The sequence below is a fragment of the Lampetra planeri genome, chromosome 3 (assembly GCF_965212315.1).
Source record: "Lampetra planeri chromosome 3, kcLamPlan1.2.h2, whole genome shotgun sequence".
Taxonomy (NCBI): domain Eukaryota; kingdom Metazoa; phylum Chordata; class Hyperoartia; order Petromyzontiformes; family Petromyzontidae; genus Lampetra; species Lampetra planeri.
Window position 1 is genome coordinate 26625582 of NC_136109.1, and position 18094 is coordinate 26643675.

The 18094-nt window shown below is 50.8% G+C and overlaps 1 protein-coding gene across 2 annotated transcripts in view; it reads left to right on the top strand.

Annotated features, from left to right (window-relative positions):
- The first annotated feature begins 3109 nt into the window (after window positions 1-3109).
- The window catches only part of LOC144717166 (retinal dehydrogenase 2-like), a 71905-nt gene continuing 56920 nt past the window's right edge, over window positions 3110-18094 (top strand). Inside the window, exon 1 of one of the 2 annotated variants that reach the window (XM_078592498.1) lies at window positions 3110-3708. In XM_078592498.1, the coding sequence (XP_078448624.1) occupies window positions 3586-3708 (123 nt within the window). In that variant the 5' untranslated portion in view covers window positions 3110-3585. Of the gene's footprint in view, window positions 3709-11784; window positions 11899-18094 lie in introns of those variants that run through there. The other variant, XM_078592499.1, reaches the window with a different exon arrangement.

Consider the following 18094-nt stretch of genomic DNA (forward strand, 5'->3'; position numbering starts at 1 on the left):
ATTGTGTGGCCTTACAGATGAATTGTGAGGCCTTACAGATGAACTGTGTGGCCTTACAGATTAATTATGTGGCCTTACAGATGAACTGTGTGGCCTTACAGATGAATTGTGGCCTTACAGATGAATTGTGGTCTTACAGATAAATTGTGTGGCCTTACAGATGAACTTTGTGGTCTTACAGATGAATTGTGTGGCCTTACAGATGAACTGTGTGGTCTTACAGATGAATCGTGTGGCCTTACAGATGAATTGTGGCCTTACAGATGAATTGTGGCCTTACAGATGAACTATGTGGCCTTACAGATGAACTTTGCGGCCTTACAGATGAACTGTGTGGTCTTACGGATGAATCTTGTGGCCTTACAGATTTATTCTGTGGCCTTACAGATGAACTGTGTGGTCTTACAGATGAATTGTGGCCTTACAGATGAATTATGTGGTCTTACAGATGAATTGTGTGGCCTTACAGAAGAACTGTATGGTCTTACAGATGAATTGTGTGGCCTTACAGATGAATTGTGTGGCCTTACAGATGAACTGTGTGGTCTTACAGATGAATTGTGTGGCCTTACAGATGAATTGTGTGGCCTTACAGATGAATTTTGGCCTTACAGATGAATTGTGTGGCCTTACAGATGAATTGTGGCCTTACAGATGAATTGTGAGGCCTTACAGATGAATTGTGTAGCCTTACAGATTAATTGTGCGACCATACAGATTAATTGTGTGGCTTTACAGATGCATTTTCAGGCAGACGCTCGCCTGTTGCAGCTTGCTCAGGGTGTAGGGCGTTGGTGATGTTGAGAGTCAGTTTATTGGTTATTGGTGGTGATTGTGATGGTAGTCGTGGTTGTAGGTATTCGTATTGGTGGTAGGCGGTGAGTTTGGTGGTGGTGGTGATGGTCGTTATCGCGGTAATGGTTGCTGTTGTAATACGTGGTGTGCTGAGGGTTGGTGTCGTAGTAGGTGATTGTGTTGATGGTGGGTGTGAGTTAGCTGATAGTGGTTGGAATCGTGTTAGGTGGTCGACTGGCGGTGGTGGTAGTGAGTGTTGTGGTAGGGTTGGTGGTGCTGCTGACGATAGCGATGTGTTTGGTGGTGGTGGTGAGCGTCGTGGTGGCGGTTGTTGTCGATGACGACGCTCGCTCGGTATGAGTTGCGAGCCGGCAGTGGCGACAGTCGTCGTCGCGGTTGGCTATGGCGAAGATGGAACGGGGGTGGGTGTGTGTGGGTGTGTGTGGGCGTGTGTGTGGGTGGGTGTGGGTGGGTGTGCGTGTGTGTGGGTGTGTGTGGGTGTGTGTGGGTGTGTGTGGGTGGGTGTGCGTGTGGGCGTGTGGGTGGGTATGCGTGTGTGCGTGTAGGTGGGTGTGCGTGTGGGTGGGTGTGCGTGTGTGCGTGTGGGTGGGTGTGCGTGTGGGTGGGTGGGTGTGCGTGTGGGTGGGTGGGTGTGCGTGCGAGTGGGAAGGGTGTGCGTGTGGGTGGATGTGCGTGTGGATGGGTGGGTGTGCGTGTGGGTGTGCGTGTGTGCGTGTGGGTGGGTGTGCGTGCGAGTGGGTGGGTGTGCGTGTGGGTGGATGTGCGTGTGGATGGGTGGGTGTGCGTGTGGGTGTGCGTGTGGGTGGGTGTGCGTGTGGGTGTGCGTGTGTGTGGGTGGGTGTGCGTGTGGGTGGGTGTGCGTGTGGGTGGGTGTGCGTGTGTACGTGTGGGTGTGCGTGTGGGTGGGTGGGTGTGCGTGTGTGCGTGTAGGTGTGGGTGTGTGTGCGTGTGGGTGGGTGTGCGTGGGTGTGTGTGTGTGCGTGTGGGTGGGTGTGCGTGTGGGTGGGTGTGCGTGTGTGCGTGTAGGTGGGTGTGCGTGTGCGTGTGGGTGGATGTGCGTGTGGGTGGGTGGGTGGGTGTGCGTGTGGGTGGGTGGGTGACAACGGGGGGCTCGTGGCAAGAATCGTTGGGTGGTGGTGGTGGGGGCCGTAACAGTTGGGGGGTAGAAGGTGGGGGGGGTAGAGGGTGGGGGGGGGTAGAGGGTGGGGGGATAGAGGGTGGGGGGGGTAAAGGGTGGGGGTAGAAGGTGGGGGGTAGAGGGTGGGGGGTAGAAGGTGGGGGGTAGAGAGTGGAGGGTAGAGGGTGGGGGGGGGGGGGGTAGAGAGTGGGGGGGGTAGAGGGTGGGGGGGGGTAGTAGGTGGGGGGTAGAAGGTGGGGGGGTAGAGGGTGGGCGGGTAGAGGGTGGGGGGTAGAAGGTGGGGGGTAGAGAGTGGGGGGGGGTAGAAGGTGGGGGGTAGAGGGTGGGGGGTAGAAGGTGGGGGGTAGAGAGTGGGGGGGGGTAGGGGGGGTAGAGAGTGGGGGGTAGAGGGTGGGGGGTAGTAGGTGGGGGGTAGAAGGTGGGGGGGTAGAGGGTGGGAGGGGGTAATAGGTGGGGGTAGAAGGTGGGGGGTAGAGGGTGGGGGGTAGAAGGTGGGGGGTAGAGAGTGGAGGGTAGAGGGTGGGGGGTAGAAGGTGGGGGGTAGAGAGTGGAGGGTAGAGGGTGGGGGGGGGTAGAGTGTAGGGGGGTAGAGAATGGGGGGTAGAGGGTGGAGGGTAGTAGGTGGGGGGTAGAGAGTGGGGGGTAGAGTGTGGGGGGGGGGGGTAGAGGGTAGGGGGGGGTAGAGGGTGGGGGTAGAGGGTGGGGGGCCGTAGCAGTTGGGGGGTAGAGGGTGGGGGTGCAAAGGGTGGGGGGTAAAGGGTGAGGGGGGTAGAGGGTAGGGGGTAGATGGTGGGGGGGGGGGTAGAGGGTGGGGGGTAGAGGGTGGGGGGTAGAAGGTGGGGGGTAGAGAGTGGGGGGTAGAGGGTGGGGGGTAGAGGGTGGGGGGTAGAGGGTGGGGGTAGAGGGTGGGGGGGGTAGAGGGTGGGGAGACCGTAGCAGTTGGGGGGTAGATGGTGGGGGGTAGAGGGTGGGGGGGTAGAGAGTGGGGGGTAGAGGGTGGGGGGTAGATGGTGGGGGGGTAGAGGGTGGGGGGGGTAGAGGGTGGGTGGGTAGATGGTGGGGTGGGGGTAGAAGATACAAACGGAAGCGCCCGCCCAATCACGCGCTCTGGCGAGGACGCGTGTTCGCCACTGCGCGCTCTATAAGAGATCGCGCGCGCGCGCTCTCTCGCTACGACACGAGGCACCGACCGAGTGAGACATCCTTCTCGAGAGACAACGCAGAGGGACAGAGACGACGGGCAGAGAGACACGACCCCTCCACACACACGTACACAAATCTACGCAGAATCAAAGTCTCCGTCGTTGCATAACCACACGGGGAAAATAATCGCGTATACACGTCCATTGCATTCATTTCACGGTGCATTGTACCGCTGTGGTGAGTGTGTGAACGTATAGACAAGTATTATACATTCAGCCAATCAACAACAGCAAGACTACCCACCACCACCACCACCAGCAGCAGGAGCACCATCACCAACATTGACAGCATCAGCAGCACTCTCAGCATCAGCAGCAAAAGCAGGCGCAGGCTGTAGCCAGGGTGAGGAGGCGAACTCGGCGTCAGAGAGGGGCGAACAGCAGCGGCAGCAGCAGCAGCGGCAGGAGAAGGAGGAGAAGGAGGAGGAGATGTCTGGAGGCGCGGAGGTGCCGGGCGGGGACGCGGCGCAGGCGGGGCTGGCGGGACTCCTCGCCTCGCTTCCCGGGGTCCCACCGAGTCCCGTGCGGGACCTGCGCGCGCGGTACACCAAGGTGCGTGAGCGAGTGAGCGAGTGAATGAGTGAGTGAGCGAGTGAGTGAGTGAATGAGTGAGTGAGCGAGCGAGCCATAGAGCAGGGTGCGTGAGTGAGTGAGCGAGCGAGCGAGTGAGCGAGCGAGTGAGCAAGTGAATGAGCGAGCGAGGGAGTGAGCGAGCGAGTGAGTGAGGCATACATCACGGTGCGTGAGCGAGTGAATGAGTGAGTGAGCGAGCGAGTGAGTGAGTGAATGAGTGAGCGAGTGAATGAGTGAATGAGTGAGTGAGCGAGTGAATGAGTGAGTGAGCAAGTGAGTGAGTGAGCCATACAGCACGGCGCGTGAGTGATGCAGCGACGCGCGCGAGTGACAGTGCGCGCAGTGGCGTAGCTATCGAGTGCGCAGGCGGTGCAACTGCACAGGGGTTGCATGGGCCAGAGGGGCCTAGGCGCGGGGAGCTACGAAGATGAAGGGGGAGATCATTGGATGAACGGGGAGGGGACATTTAATTCCTGGAAGCAGGGCCCATGCCGATCACGTTACGCCACTGAATGTGCGCGCGAGTGGGTTAACATACTGTCGTGAGCGCGTGAGTCAGTGTGTGTGTGTGGGTGTGTGTGTGTGAGTGTGGGTGTGTGTGAGTGTGGGGGTGTGTGTGTTTGTGTGAGTGTGTGTGAGTGTGGGTGTGTTTGTGTGAGTGTGTGTGGGTGTGTTTATGTGAGTGTTTGTGAGTGTGGGAGTGTGTGTGAGTGTGGGTGTGTGAGTGAGTGTGTGTGAGTGTGGGTGTGTGTAAGTGTGTGAGCGATACCGCAATGCATAGCCAATTGGTCGATGCACACACACCCCAAAGGCGCGTGCGTGAGAAGGCGTGAGAGATAGAGAGTCGAGGGACCGAGGTAGGTGAGTGCGTGATCTCTACTGCACTTACACCACTTACACCAAGCCAAACAAATTACGTTGGTGGTGATGCTGCTGTTGCTTTTGCTGCGGTGCGCAACACACAATTAGCGAAAGAAACAAAAACAACGCGACGCATTCGCCAATAGCACCGCGTGCGGCATTAAAAAAAAATCAGAATCATAGGCGACGTTTCGGGCAATGGCCCCTTCTTCACAGGTGCGTGAGAGATCTTCTTAAGGCCAAGCGGGTGGTGGATCGTGATCCACCGGGGGGAGGAGGGGAGTGCGTGGGTCTCTCCGCATTGCGTGGGTCTCTCTCCGGCTCGGAGCGCGTGGCGTGCGTGAGCGTCCCGCGTGATGATCACGCTTCCATCCAGTTCCGGATGATCCTGGTAGCACAAGTAGCTCCATGTGTAGTAACTAATGCTACAAATGTAGTAGCTACGGGCCCTGCACTTTCAAGGGACCCGCGCTAAACGCTTTCAAGCTATCAATTCCGGTTCAGTGATTCTGCACTTGCTCTATTACTATAGTACGATACCGCCCTTCAACTTTTAAGAACGATTGGGTGTTTAAGGTTAGCGATTTGTCGTATTATCTGGCTGTATAGCAAATTAAAAAATACAATTACTTTACTATGCAAGAAAAACATTGGTGTTTTAATATTTACGTTTATTTATTTATTCAGGGCCCCTTTATAGCATGTTCTACAGGCCCCGCACTAGCTTCATCCGGCACTGCTTCCATCGTAGCGGCCTCGAGGGCATGAGGCAGTGTGGGTTCTTAATCTTTACCGCAACCTTGCACCCCTTTGATTCACAATCGCTTAAAACGAAGTAGTATCTTAATAAATGCGGAGGGTTCCACGAAACAAAGTGGAAGTTGTACCGACGTTGCCGTGCCAAATTAGTCTTTTCGAGAATTTACCTTCCTTTAAAATATAAAAAAAAATCTGGCCACGTCCCGCACACGCATGGAGTGCGAACGTGCAACCTCCAGGTGAAGAACCACCCGTATCAGGGGTGACGGACTCTCGTGGTGAACGAAACGTTACAGACACCGGCCACAGCAGCGCGACTGTGACCACGCAAACCCACACACCGTGGACCGCAAAGCGAACGACATGCGGTCTTCGCTCTCCGCACTGGAGGAGTCGCGAAACGACGCAAGCCGTCACGCGAAGCCCCTGGCGAGCAGACCTCGACGTTGGCACTTCGCTCCTGAACGCACGCGATGATTAGACGATAATGTGTTGTGGTGTTCGTGCGTGAATGTCGACGTGTCAACGTTGTTGTCTTTTAATGGAAATGAGTGGATGTGTTCGCGTTGACCACACGCGCACTGGATTTAGCCTAATTGTCCTTCCCCCCCCCCACACCTCCGATTAGCACGGCTGGCTACGTACGGTGCGAAAAAAGTCCAACATACATACAATTACCCAGCCGTTTGGTAGGGCCTCGAGTGGGAATTATGTGTGTGTGTGAGAGAGTTAACTGCCTGTGAGTTCACAGTGCGTGTGTATGTACGAGTTCACTCGTGGGGAGCGGTGGTACAGCGGTCAGCGCTACGCTGCTTTGCGAACCCGACGGTCCGAGTTCGATTCCCGCTCACGGCCGACACCAGTGACGATTATCTGAACCAGTCCCGGGCCTCCCCCTAGGTCGACTCAGCCTCAAATGAGTACCTAGTGCGGTGTGTAGTAAACATTGCAACTGGGGAGACAAAGGCGGCCGGGCATGGTGCTGGCCACCCATCCCCTCGTGTGGCGTGCCGGCCTTCATAGGTGCTCGCTAATAGCACGTGCCCCAAAAATCTGTTATAAGGCTATACGGGGGGATATTTGCATTTGAGTTCACGTATGTGTCTGTGTATATATGTTAAATTAATACACACCCCAATTTGTGAATATACAAGCGTGAATATATAAGCGAGTGAACCTTAATAGGTGCTCGCTAACAAGATAAATATCTATTCCCCGATATTCGAGAATACCATGTGGCTAGGCTAGAGCAATTGATAGTTTAATTCAATGGTGAGCGTCACCTAATTCGCGTTTTTTATGTAAAGACTTTCCCCCGGTCAGGATACGAATAGCATCAGCATCAATTCGTGCGTGAACATGGCGTGGGTTTCCTTTAGGTCGGCTCAGCCTTAAACACACAACTGAACAACAACAACAAAACTGTGTTGCTCCGAGAGCATTGGTCCCACCTCGCATGCAATCTGCTCGCAATTAACACGCGCACTCTGGCGGCAGCCACAATTACAAAGAAGAACAACATTACGTTACGCAGGGAAATGTTTATTTGCACGTGTGTTGAACTTCTTTCGCACCCTACGTAGGACACCGCGCTAATCGGAGGTGCGAGGGGCTGGACAACAAACTGAACACACGCACACACAGGGGCTGGACAACAAACTGAACACACACAATGACCAGCGTGGTGAAGTATGGTAAACCGCCCGCCCCTCCTCCCCCCTTCCCCACGTGGTGACCAACACGACGTGTGCGGGAGAGGCTCTAATCCGGCGGTGGATGGGCCATTGCTGTTGACAATGAATCGGTCTAACGGACATGCCCATCATTAGATTTGCAATGACAAGCTAGGAAATAATTACTGCACTTGCACACGTCAAATTATTGTACGCAAATATATCTATTTTTTTTATCGATGTTCCGAATGTTATTTTGCTTGAATACTCGAAAAGAAACTCAGCGTGTGTGTGCGTTGGGCGTGGTGCTGGTTACCCACCCCCTCGTATGCCGTGCCGGCCGTTTATAGGTGCTCGCAAACAGCACTTGCCCCTACAGTCTGTCCAGGCTATACCGGGGATCTTTGTCTTTGTGGTGCCTTGGCGCACCTCTTCTGTCCTGTTCTCGTTGTCAAAAATTATTCCGTAGGAAGTCGCCGAGGATATTCTGCCTCGTGTCAACGGCACATTCCGTTACACGCGTGCGCGACTCCGCGAGCACTTGCCCCAAAGATCTGTTCAGGCTATACGGGGGATCTTTGTGACTATGTGAGTGCGTGTGTGCGCGACTATATCCGTGCCTGTATGTGTGCGTGCATGTCTGTATGCATGTATGTGTAACTTTGTCTATGAGTGGTTGCGTGAGTGTGTATATGTGTGTGTGTAATGTGCGTGCGTAGGGGTCGTGTTGCGGTTGGCGCGCTGAGCTACAAACCCGGTGACCCGAGTTCGATCCCCGCTCACGGCCACCAACACCGGTGACGATTATCTGAACCGGTCCTAGGCCTTCCCCTAGGTCGACTCAGCCTAAAATGAGTACCTGGTGCGATGTGTAAACATTTCCACTCGGGAGACAAAGGCGGTCGGGCGTGGTGTTGGCCACCCACCCCCTTGTGCGCCGTTCCGACCTTCATAGGTGCTCGCGAACAGCACTTGCCCGAACCGTCCGTTAAAGGCTATACGGGGGATCTTTGTTTTTTGTATGTGCGTGCGTGTGTGTGTTGCGCGTCTATGCGTGCGTCTGTTTCGCTTGTGCATTGTATAACTTTAAAAGGCGCGTTCGATGTGCACACAGTGTATTTTTTGACAACACGTGCATGCGCGGTGTCACTCGTGGAGGACAGGTGGGCGTGAGATGTTTACTCGTCGGCAACCCTTCTCACGGGCACACACGCACAAAGACAAAGGTCCCCCCCCCCGCTGAAGGCCACACAAAGTGCAGGGGAAAGTGGTGTTCGCGAACACCTATTAAGGCTGGAACGGCACACGAAGCACCACGCCCGGCCGCCTTTGTATCCCTCGTGACGATGTTCACACGCGTACAAACACGTACCTGCATGCAGTCTTTTTTGTCAATCCACCGCTAGATTGAAGGACCATCCGTCGTGTAATTCCGCATCATAGGCGAGCATCGACGTGGGAACATATAAGTAGAGTATAACCCGTGGATTTGTTTTTCTACATTGTCCTTTGTTGGACATCCCGCAAGCGCCACAATGGTACACGCACGCGTTGAGTGCGTGTCCGTCATCGTGAAACAGTTGGCACGCGGTGCGTTATGTCGTCACAATGCACAGATGACTCTTACTATTTACCGTTAAATTATAATTATTTTCTGTTCATGACTATAGTCCATATTTAAACACAAGTGCCAAACATGGCACTTGTTTATAAATACGTGTACTAAGTGCAACTATGGAGCGCAAAGAGGCAGACTAAATTATAATAATGGTGTAATTTATTTATCAAGGAATGCAGAACGGGGCCTCGAAACTATTTTCAACAAGGGCCCTGACAATTGAGTTATTTGGCCGTTTTCTTTGGATCTCGGTAAACTTTCTGACAACGTTAGACTCAGGCTAATTCAAGCATGCTTGGCGGTTCATTGTGAATGTCCGTGGGCTCGTGGAAGCAGACCAAGGCTTCTTCTGGAGGATGCTTCTGGTTCAGCATGCACAAAGCCCGAGGATCATTGAGCCAGACTAAGGCTTCAGTAGGATTATTACGGTTCAATATTAATAAAGACCCGGGATCACAGAGTCAGACCAAGGGAGTTCAGCGTTAATGCCCGGGGCTACGAGAGCTAGACTAAGGTTTCTCGTAGGAATCGCATTGTTCGCTCATTTTGCCCGAGGTTCATATGGCCAGACTAAGGCACTTTTAGAAATAACTAGGGTTCGTGTTCATGCGGTTAATACGACAAGCGGGCATAGCCGCAGGGAACCGCCCAGAGTACACATGCACGTATGCACACGGGCGTGCGAGCAGAGCGTGCGATGCACGCGCGACGATGTGGGGGGGGGAGGCGCTTTGCATCTGTACAAGGATGGGTTCGCGTTGTGTCTCGGGGTGAGAGACGGGGAGGGGTCGTCGCGACCCCGCGAGACGCGGCAACGACTCCGAGCCCGGTCGCCTCGTGTCAAATTCGTAAGTTGCAGGGGGTCAGGAGATCCCCTGCAGGGGTTCAAATTCACAGGAGGCGGTCGGGGGGGGTGGGGGGCGTCGGAGGCGATGGGAAACCTCTGGGACCGCGTCCGGGCAGTGGCGACGATGCTTGTGAGCAACACCGCAACGCCTACACAATGAGCCGTGGTCTCTCCACTGCTGGATGAAGGGTGCCTCGAACCGTCATGCGATTCCACTGTCCATCTCGCTCACGTCCACGTGAAGTGAACTCATCGCCGCGGCTCTGCGGGGGTCGTCCGTTCGGCCCCTTCGACCGCTGTTCCGTCACCAGTCTCGTCCATCAGCCGTCGTTCATTCCAGATGCGAGATCCCCTGGCCAAAATCCATTGCACCTTTCTTATTTACAATATGGACAAAGTGAACGATTCGAGCACTGGACCTTTTCAGAGGAGGGGTCCATTGTCATTGAAGTATGCATAAATATCTAATTGAATACTCTTAGGTGTTTTCGGTAAAGTCACGTAGGTAAAATGTTTGTTTTAAAATTAATAAAAGTAATAATATAAATAAAATAAAATAATAAATCACGACGTTTCGGAGGCAACACAAGTCTCCGTCATCAGGTGGGACCGTCACAGCTAGATTTACTGTATTTTATTTCTATTATTACTTTTATTAATTTTAATTTTCTCTTTTACCTACGTGACTTTACCGAAAAAACCTAAGAGTATGAATGCTTGCAATCACGAAAGCTTCAAATCTAGAATCTAATTGAATATATGGCTTCTATAGCTTTGTATGTATGTTCACATTGGTCCTACAGAATCTTTTAATGTCGACTGGGATAATGGGATTTCAGTCCGGAAGAGTTCTCTAATTCGAAGAGCCACGATTCGATTAAAATCGATGATCATTATGTTTGCAATGTGATTACTGTAGCTGCAGCGGCCTCCAGGGGATCATGTGAACCCGTTACAAAAACAAACAATATACGAATGGAGATATAATCGAGATATGATCGATTCTTCCACAAGCGATTACCACAGCAGACGTCAGTTGCAAGCGACTGTACAAAATCACTCGCCCGAAAGTACGCACAACAACAACAACAAAACTCAATTGGACACAGTCGTCAATAACACAGCCTTAGAAAGGAAAAGCATATATCTAAACATAATCGACGACGTGTCGGGTACCTGCCGTGATCAGCGTGGTGAAGTATGGTCAAACAACCCCCACGACCCACACCAGTGGATTTACAAAGGGCTGACAATTGCCATTTGTTCTAGATTTGAAGTTTTCGTGACTGCAAGGATTCATACTCTTTTATTTTTTCGGTAAAGCCACGTAGGTAAAAAATAAATAAATGAAAAACAACTAAATTAAATCACGACGCAGTGAATTTGTCTGTAACGGTTCCACCTGAAGACGGAAGCTTGTGTTGCCTCCGAAACGTCGTGATTGAATTTAGTTGTTTTTCATTTATTTACTTTTGACCTACGTGACTTTACCGAAAAAAACAAAGAGTAATTGCTATTTGTTTTACGTAGAGAGAAAATGTGCGCACACCAAATTGAGTCGCACACTTTTCTCAATGCGCCTATGCATCGCATCGCGTGTGTAGGAATCAATGTTTCAAGTTTCACACGCGCTCTCTGCCTAAATGATACGTGTTGTACGTACTTGCGGGCGAGCGATTCTGCACAACCGCTTGCAAATGACGTCTGCCCTCACGGTCCGTGCTTTGTAAATCGCTTGTGGAAGCATCGATTATATCTCGATTATATCGCCATTCGTATCGTGTTTGTTATATATATTGCGTTACTTGTGTTCTCCAAAGCGATGCTAATGACTATCCCAAACTCCAGTCCTCGCGGTCCCACCACCACCACACACTACGCCCTTCCGCGTGTACCAATTCACTCCCCATTCAAATGCAAATTAACTCGTCCCACGCTGCACGCGCCCGATTATTGTTAAACACGTCCCACGTGACGCGCTAAGCAATTCACGCTTTTTGCGTAAATAGAGCCTATTCAAATCAATATTGAGATGTCAGTGTACGTGGAATACTTGTTTACGTGATTCAGACTGCATTGATTGCTTTGCGCGTCACGTGGGACGTGTGTTTAACAATCATCAGGCGCGTAGAGTGTGGGACGAGTTAATTTGAATGGGGGGGGGGGAGTAAATTGTTCAACTCGGAGACACGTAGCGTAGTTGTGGTTCGGTTCGGGAGGACTGGTGTTCTACAAACCCTGCAATAATGAGGTCCCTTCAAAAGGAGACGGTTAATCGATACGAAAAATAATTATCGATTATCGAACAGCGACCATGAATCGCGACAGTCGTCGATTCCCCGGTGTCGTCCTCAATGTGTAAACGGTCTACCTCGGCTACCAGTGGTGACACCCCGACTCTCGCTACGTATGTACGTATGCTGAACTTTTTTCGCACCGTACGTAGCCAACCGTGCGAATCGAATGTGCGGGGGGGGGGGGACAACAAACAAAAGCAGTTCTAAAGAAACGAGTTTTCAATCTAGATATATTTTTAACGCTTGAGATAAGTCCGTCGGGATTTCCAGCCTCGGGTGCAAGTAGCGCCTAGCAAGGTGAACTCATTGGTTAATCAGATCACGGAGGCAACGCGTGGTTGTGGTGGTGGTGGTGCTGCACCGGTGATGCGCTCAACCAGAGCGGAGCTTCTGAGTGGCTGCGAGTGGCCGTCTGCCGGAGAAGGGGCTGGCGATGGGGCCACTGACTGCGCATTCCAGTTTCTCAGTGGGTCGACTGCATGTTCGTCTCGTGACCCATTGATTTACAAATATACATCTGTGCGAGTTGAAGTGTCTCCGTGCGAGTCAATGGTCTCCGTTTGAAGAATATCGGTCTCTGCTTGAGTCACTATCAGAGTCTCTGGGGGTATCTCCGTATGTCGATGAGTCTCTATGCGAGTCGCTCGGCCAGTCATTCCACGCGTTTACCGTCGCCCGAGACTGGAAACCACGTGGAGGATTGCGTTGCTTCCGCCAACAACCTGAAGCCACGAATCGACGCCTCCTTACAACATACACATCGTAAGACGAACGCCAAAGATTAAAGTACATTATGACCACGATGCTTTTTTTTGGGGGGGGGGTACGACTCCGCACAAGTAGCATGGTGACGACTCAATAGGAGGCGCGAGTATGGGGAGCGGTGGCGCCGTGCTAAGCCGTGCTGTGTTCTTCTGTTCCCGGTCACCATGAAGATCGGTGGCGTTTTTATATCTGAACCTGGGCCGCCCCCTTGGGTTGACTCGGCCTCAAGTGAGTTACCCGCTGCGGTGTGTAAACACCAGTACCGGCTGCTGTTGACAGGCAGTCGGGCGTGGTACTGGCCTCATCTCCTGACCTCATGCGCCCGTGTGGTTCTCTATAGGTGCTCGCTAACATGCAGAGCAGCACTTGCCCCAACAGTCTGCGTAGGCTGTACGGGGAGGGGGGGGTGGATGTCTATTTGCCTTTGTGTGTGCGAGTGGGGAGGCGGTGGTGTCGCGGTTAGCGCTACGCTGCGCTACGAACCTGGCGACCCGAGTTCGATTCCCGCTCACTGCCAGCACCGGTGACGATTATCTGAACCGGTCCTGGACCTCTTCTAGGTCGACTCAGCCTCAAATGAGTAGCTGGTGCGGTGTGTAAACATCGCCACTGGGGGTGACAAAGGCGGCCGGGCGTGGTGCTGGCCACCCACCCCCTCGTGTGCCGTGGCGGCCTTCATAGGTGTTACTCGCTAACAGCACTTGCCCCAACAGTTTGTTTCGGCTATAATACGGGGGGGGGAGAACCTTTGTCTTTGTGCAAATTGCGCACGGCGTGCTGACGCTAACACACACACGTGTGTGTGTATGTGCGTGTGTATGCGTGTGTCACACGTGTGTGTGTGTGCGTGTGTCACACGTGTGTGCCGGTGTCATGCAAACAAATAAGTGTAGGTGAAGAGGATTTGTTTAAATCTCTGAAAGGAAATGACATTTAATCCACCCAGTCTCTCCTGGGGCCCTCCTCCCTCTCCAACTCGCGCCTTTTCTCCCTGAAGCATCTTTTTTTTTATCGAACAAAAGCGACCTTGGGTCGAGGTGTGGTGGTGTTTTTTGTCTCGTCAGCAAAGTGTCGCAAAAATAAACCGCCGATGCCATTTGGATGTCTCCCCCCCCGCCTCCCCGCCGCTAATGGTGACGATGTTTAAAAATAACAATATTTGTGTCATGCGAACGTGGAATTTCCAGCGTGGTAACCGGTTGCCAAATTATATGAACGCCACCCACCCAATTCTTGTTTCGTCAATAACGCGCCTTCATTCTGCCGAGCCGACAAGTTTCAATACACTTAAAACAACACTCATTGCACGTGACTGAAAAAACTGCACCCTGGGAAAGAAGGGTTATTGCCCGAAACGTCGGACAATATAGTTGTAAAACGACGCGTAAGCACAGCTTGCGCATTACTTGATTCGCAGCCTTTTGATGTACAGTATTACAATGTTTCGGCCCCAACGTTTGCTGATAAAGCAAAACATCATTTTACATACAAAGACAAAGCTCCTCCTGTAGCCTCTAACGGACTGCTGGAGCAAGTGCTGTCAGCGAGCATCTCTTAAAGGCCGGAACGTCCCACGATGGGCTGGTTTGGCCTGCAAGCACCAGGCGCGTATAGCCACATTCACAAATACACGTAGAATACACACAAACATATCTGTACTCACTCACAGGGGATGCAACGGCGTACGCGCGCGCGTGTGCGCGTGTGTGCAAGTGGAAGCGGTGGCGTAGCGGTTAGAACCCGGCGACCCGGGTTCGAATCCCGCTCACGGCCAACGCCAGTGACCATCATCCGAACCGGTCCTGGGCCTCCCCTAGTTCCACTCGGCCTTAAATGAGTACCTGGTTCCGTGTATAAACATCGTCACTTGGGGAGGCAAAGGCGGCCGGGCGTGGTTGCTAGCCTCGATCGTCTGTTCAGGCTATAACGCGTGACATCTTCGTCTTGTACACGTGCCCATCAATCGCGCCATCTGCGCTGTATCTCCCCTCGCTACTTTTACACTTTCAAATCGGCGGCTCGCGTCAGTGATGCCCCGAGGGAGTTTTCGATTCGGCACCCGCGGTATTTTGTACTTTGTACTCGCGACCGCGAAGCTGTGCTCCGCGGTTTGCTATCCCAGTGTACGGGCGAAATGTTAGTTACGTTTGCTTGTACATATATTTAAAAAGATGCATCCAAAGGGTATTTCCTGCTCGAATGAGCACCGTCTAACATCCGACTCCTTGAGCCAGTACAGTTACACATATCGGCGTTTTCACCAGAAAGATCGATTCGTTTTTTTCGGCTCTCGGATTGATTGTTTAATTGCGTAACACGCTGTACTTTAAACGGATTGAATAGAGTTACATGTTTCGAATCTGTAAACGTTTCGCAAACAATGTACCGTTTGAACCTGAAGAAGCTCCATTACCCGAAACGTTAGCCCACCATATATATTTTAAAGGAGAATGCAATGTTTCTGAAAGGCGTGTTTTTATTTATTTATAACAGTGGATGTAAAAGGCAATGCTATAATACTTGCTTACTTACGAGTGGTGCATTCATTCACGTGTGAATATACGTATATGTATCTGCAATGACCCACGAGGTGAAGTATGGATATATATCAGCAGATAGATACAAAGGCTGTATTTTGTACATATATGTGTGCATGCGTGCACGCGCATCTATGTACTCATGTCTGCATACACATTAAGCGGTGGGCTATACTATTTATGGCGTTCATTACGTGTGCGTTATTTTTATGCTTTTCTATAATACATTGCATATATACTTTAGAATTAAAAAAACGTGGAATTAAAAGTAGTATTTAATACTGTATGGTTATTTACTAAAGTGCATGCAATTATAATATAAGATGCAATAATTGCTCTGTGACATCAAGAACTATACACTGAACTACCTCGCCTGGTATACGGGAGGTTGTGGATTCGATCCCGACCCTGACGCCTGCTGTATATTTGGAGTTTGCGTGTCTCTCTCCACGTGGTCGCGTGGATTTTTCTCCGGGTCCTCCGTTTTTTCTCCTCCATATTTAGCAACGTGCGTTTAGAGTATGTGTCTGCTATAAATGTCCACGTGATAAGCCACTTTCTTGAGCTCTCATTCGTGGCCAGGTCACTTCTGAAAAGGAGCTTTCGAGCTCAGTGGGCCTTAGCTGGTAAAATAAAAATAATTTAGTTTAGTTTGCAGTGTCGAGCAATAATAAAATCCGTCGGAAGCCAAATTGTAAAATGTTAAAATTACAGAAGCGTATGAACGTGCTTTTTGTTAATAGGATATGAATTTTAGTAGTGTTACAGTTGAGTCAAATGAGATCTGACGTGAATGCACATCGGCTGTGACTGATCAAACTGGCAATGTTTCCAACACACTCTGAACATGCCGTTTCTATTACACAGATGTGTAGGACATGGGGGGAGGGGGGAGGGTGGTTTGTCCGAGTACGGAATCTGCTTTCCACAATACTCCCATGTATTTGTTTTACCTTCTCTCTGCCTGTTTCTGTGTGTATATATATCTACGTACAATATTCTCAGTAAAATAAAGATATCGCACCCCCAACTTTTTTCTGTTAAATAATTAGTGGGGGAGGAGGGGGTCAGAGAAGATGCGTCTTCTTAATCCGGATGCTATCGATAGGCAATTGTAGTGTTCATCCAGCAGTGGATTGATTGACAAATGATTGTGGTTATTCTGCGTAGTCGGTACCCCATCCAGCGATGGATTAGAGGATGACCTTTGATGATTAATCAATTTGGCCTTAGGCAAATGTGTCATATTCATTATTACGAATACTCATCGTATGTTACGTTGATGTAGTAGATTCTGTCGCTCTCAACGAAGGGAAACTTTAAACGAATATATATTTTGTAAAAGTTACTTCCCGCGGTTGCAGGCAATCTCAGTTGTTTGTCGGCAATTTCCTGAATTCAAATCTTTTATTTGCAGCCAACTGTCACATTAATCGGGCGATACCCTTTATACGAGCAGGGAATTAAATACACCCATTCATGATTCGCTTTTGCAGAATAACAGCATCGATGAGCAGACGCCACGGGTTTCCCCCACGCAATATTTCTCTCCACGCTAAGCAATAAAAAAAATATATATATTATTGACACAACCCATGAGTCGCACGCTCCGTCTGGGAGCACATCATTTCAGGAGCATTGTTTTAAGACAAGCAAAACCCTGGTGGATCGGTTTCGACACGTAGCGTCTCATCAGCAGTGTCGGGCTCGCTTGGATCAACGCTGACGAACTTCCGATCTTGCAGGCAAAAAAGGGGGGCATCTCTCAATGCAACAACTGGGTCCTCTTTTGACACATAATTACAAAAAAACTCAAATCAATCGCATCGCGTCGTTGTGTCGAGTATATTCATATAAAACTAAAGAAAGAAACGATACTAAGTGGAGACACCGATCCGTCTCGGCTCAACGCGTTGCAACTTGGTACAGCGGATCTTCCTACGCAAAATCTTCTCTCTCGTTCCGCCAGCGGTACACTCCCACGGGAGGCGATTTCGTTGACCCTGTGATTATCTTCATAATAATAATATCGAGACTAATTACTTGTTTTTGCCCAGGAACGCCACAGGCTTGAGTCTCAAGCCTTGTTATCAGGAGGGTCCTGCATTGGGATGTTTGTCCGACGCCAATGGCATTGTACGATGACGACGCAGCTCGTGCACGTGTGTTTAATCGCGACACTTAAAGCCACCTCTGACTTTCTGGTGACCATTGCAATTTACTGGGGGGGCAGTTTTGAAATGTACGCTTTGAGATTGTTTTAACACTAAATTTATTTGGCTTTATTTTTCTCTTTCCTTTCCAGTTCTTTATATAGCATCATTAAAATTTGCATCGGTCATTACTCAATCACGATCGTATTTGAGATGTGTTTGTATAATTCTTACAAGTAATAAAACATTATCACTGGAGAGACAAAGGTGGCTGTGGGCGGCTCCGGCCAACAGTCGGTGAGGCTCTGCGGGGTCTCTGTACACGTGTGTTACATGTATGTACATGTATGTAAGTGTGTATGTCTTTGTATGTACAAAGACATACACACTTACACATGTCGACTCAGCCTCGAATGGGTTCCCGGTGGGGTGTGTTACACATCACCGCTGGCGAGACAAAGGCGGTCGGGCGTGGTGCTGGCCACCCACCCCTTCGTATGCCGGGCCGGCCTTCATAGCTGCTCGCTAACAGCACCCAGCTCCAACAGTCTGTTAAGGCTATATTGGGATCTTTGACTTTGTATATACGTGTGCGTTGGAGAATTTGTTTATGTTTCCATGTGCTATATATGTGTATGATATGTATATGTGAGTGCCTTTGTATCATGCATGTTTATATCTGTGGTTGTGAGCGCGTGTGTCTTTGTGTATGTGCACGTGCTTTCGTATATCCGAGTATATGTGTGGATGTATGTACATGCGTGTGCGCGCACGTGTGTATGTATGGGCTCGCGTGTATATGTGCGCGTGCATGTGTGTGTATGTATGTATATATATATGTGTGTGCGCGTGTGT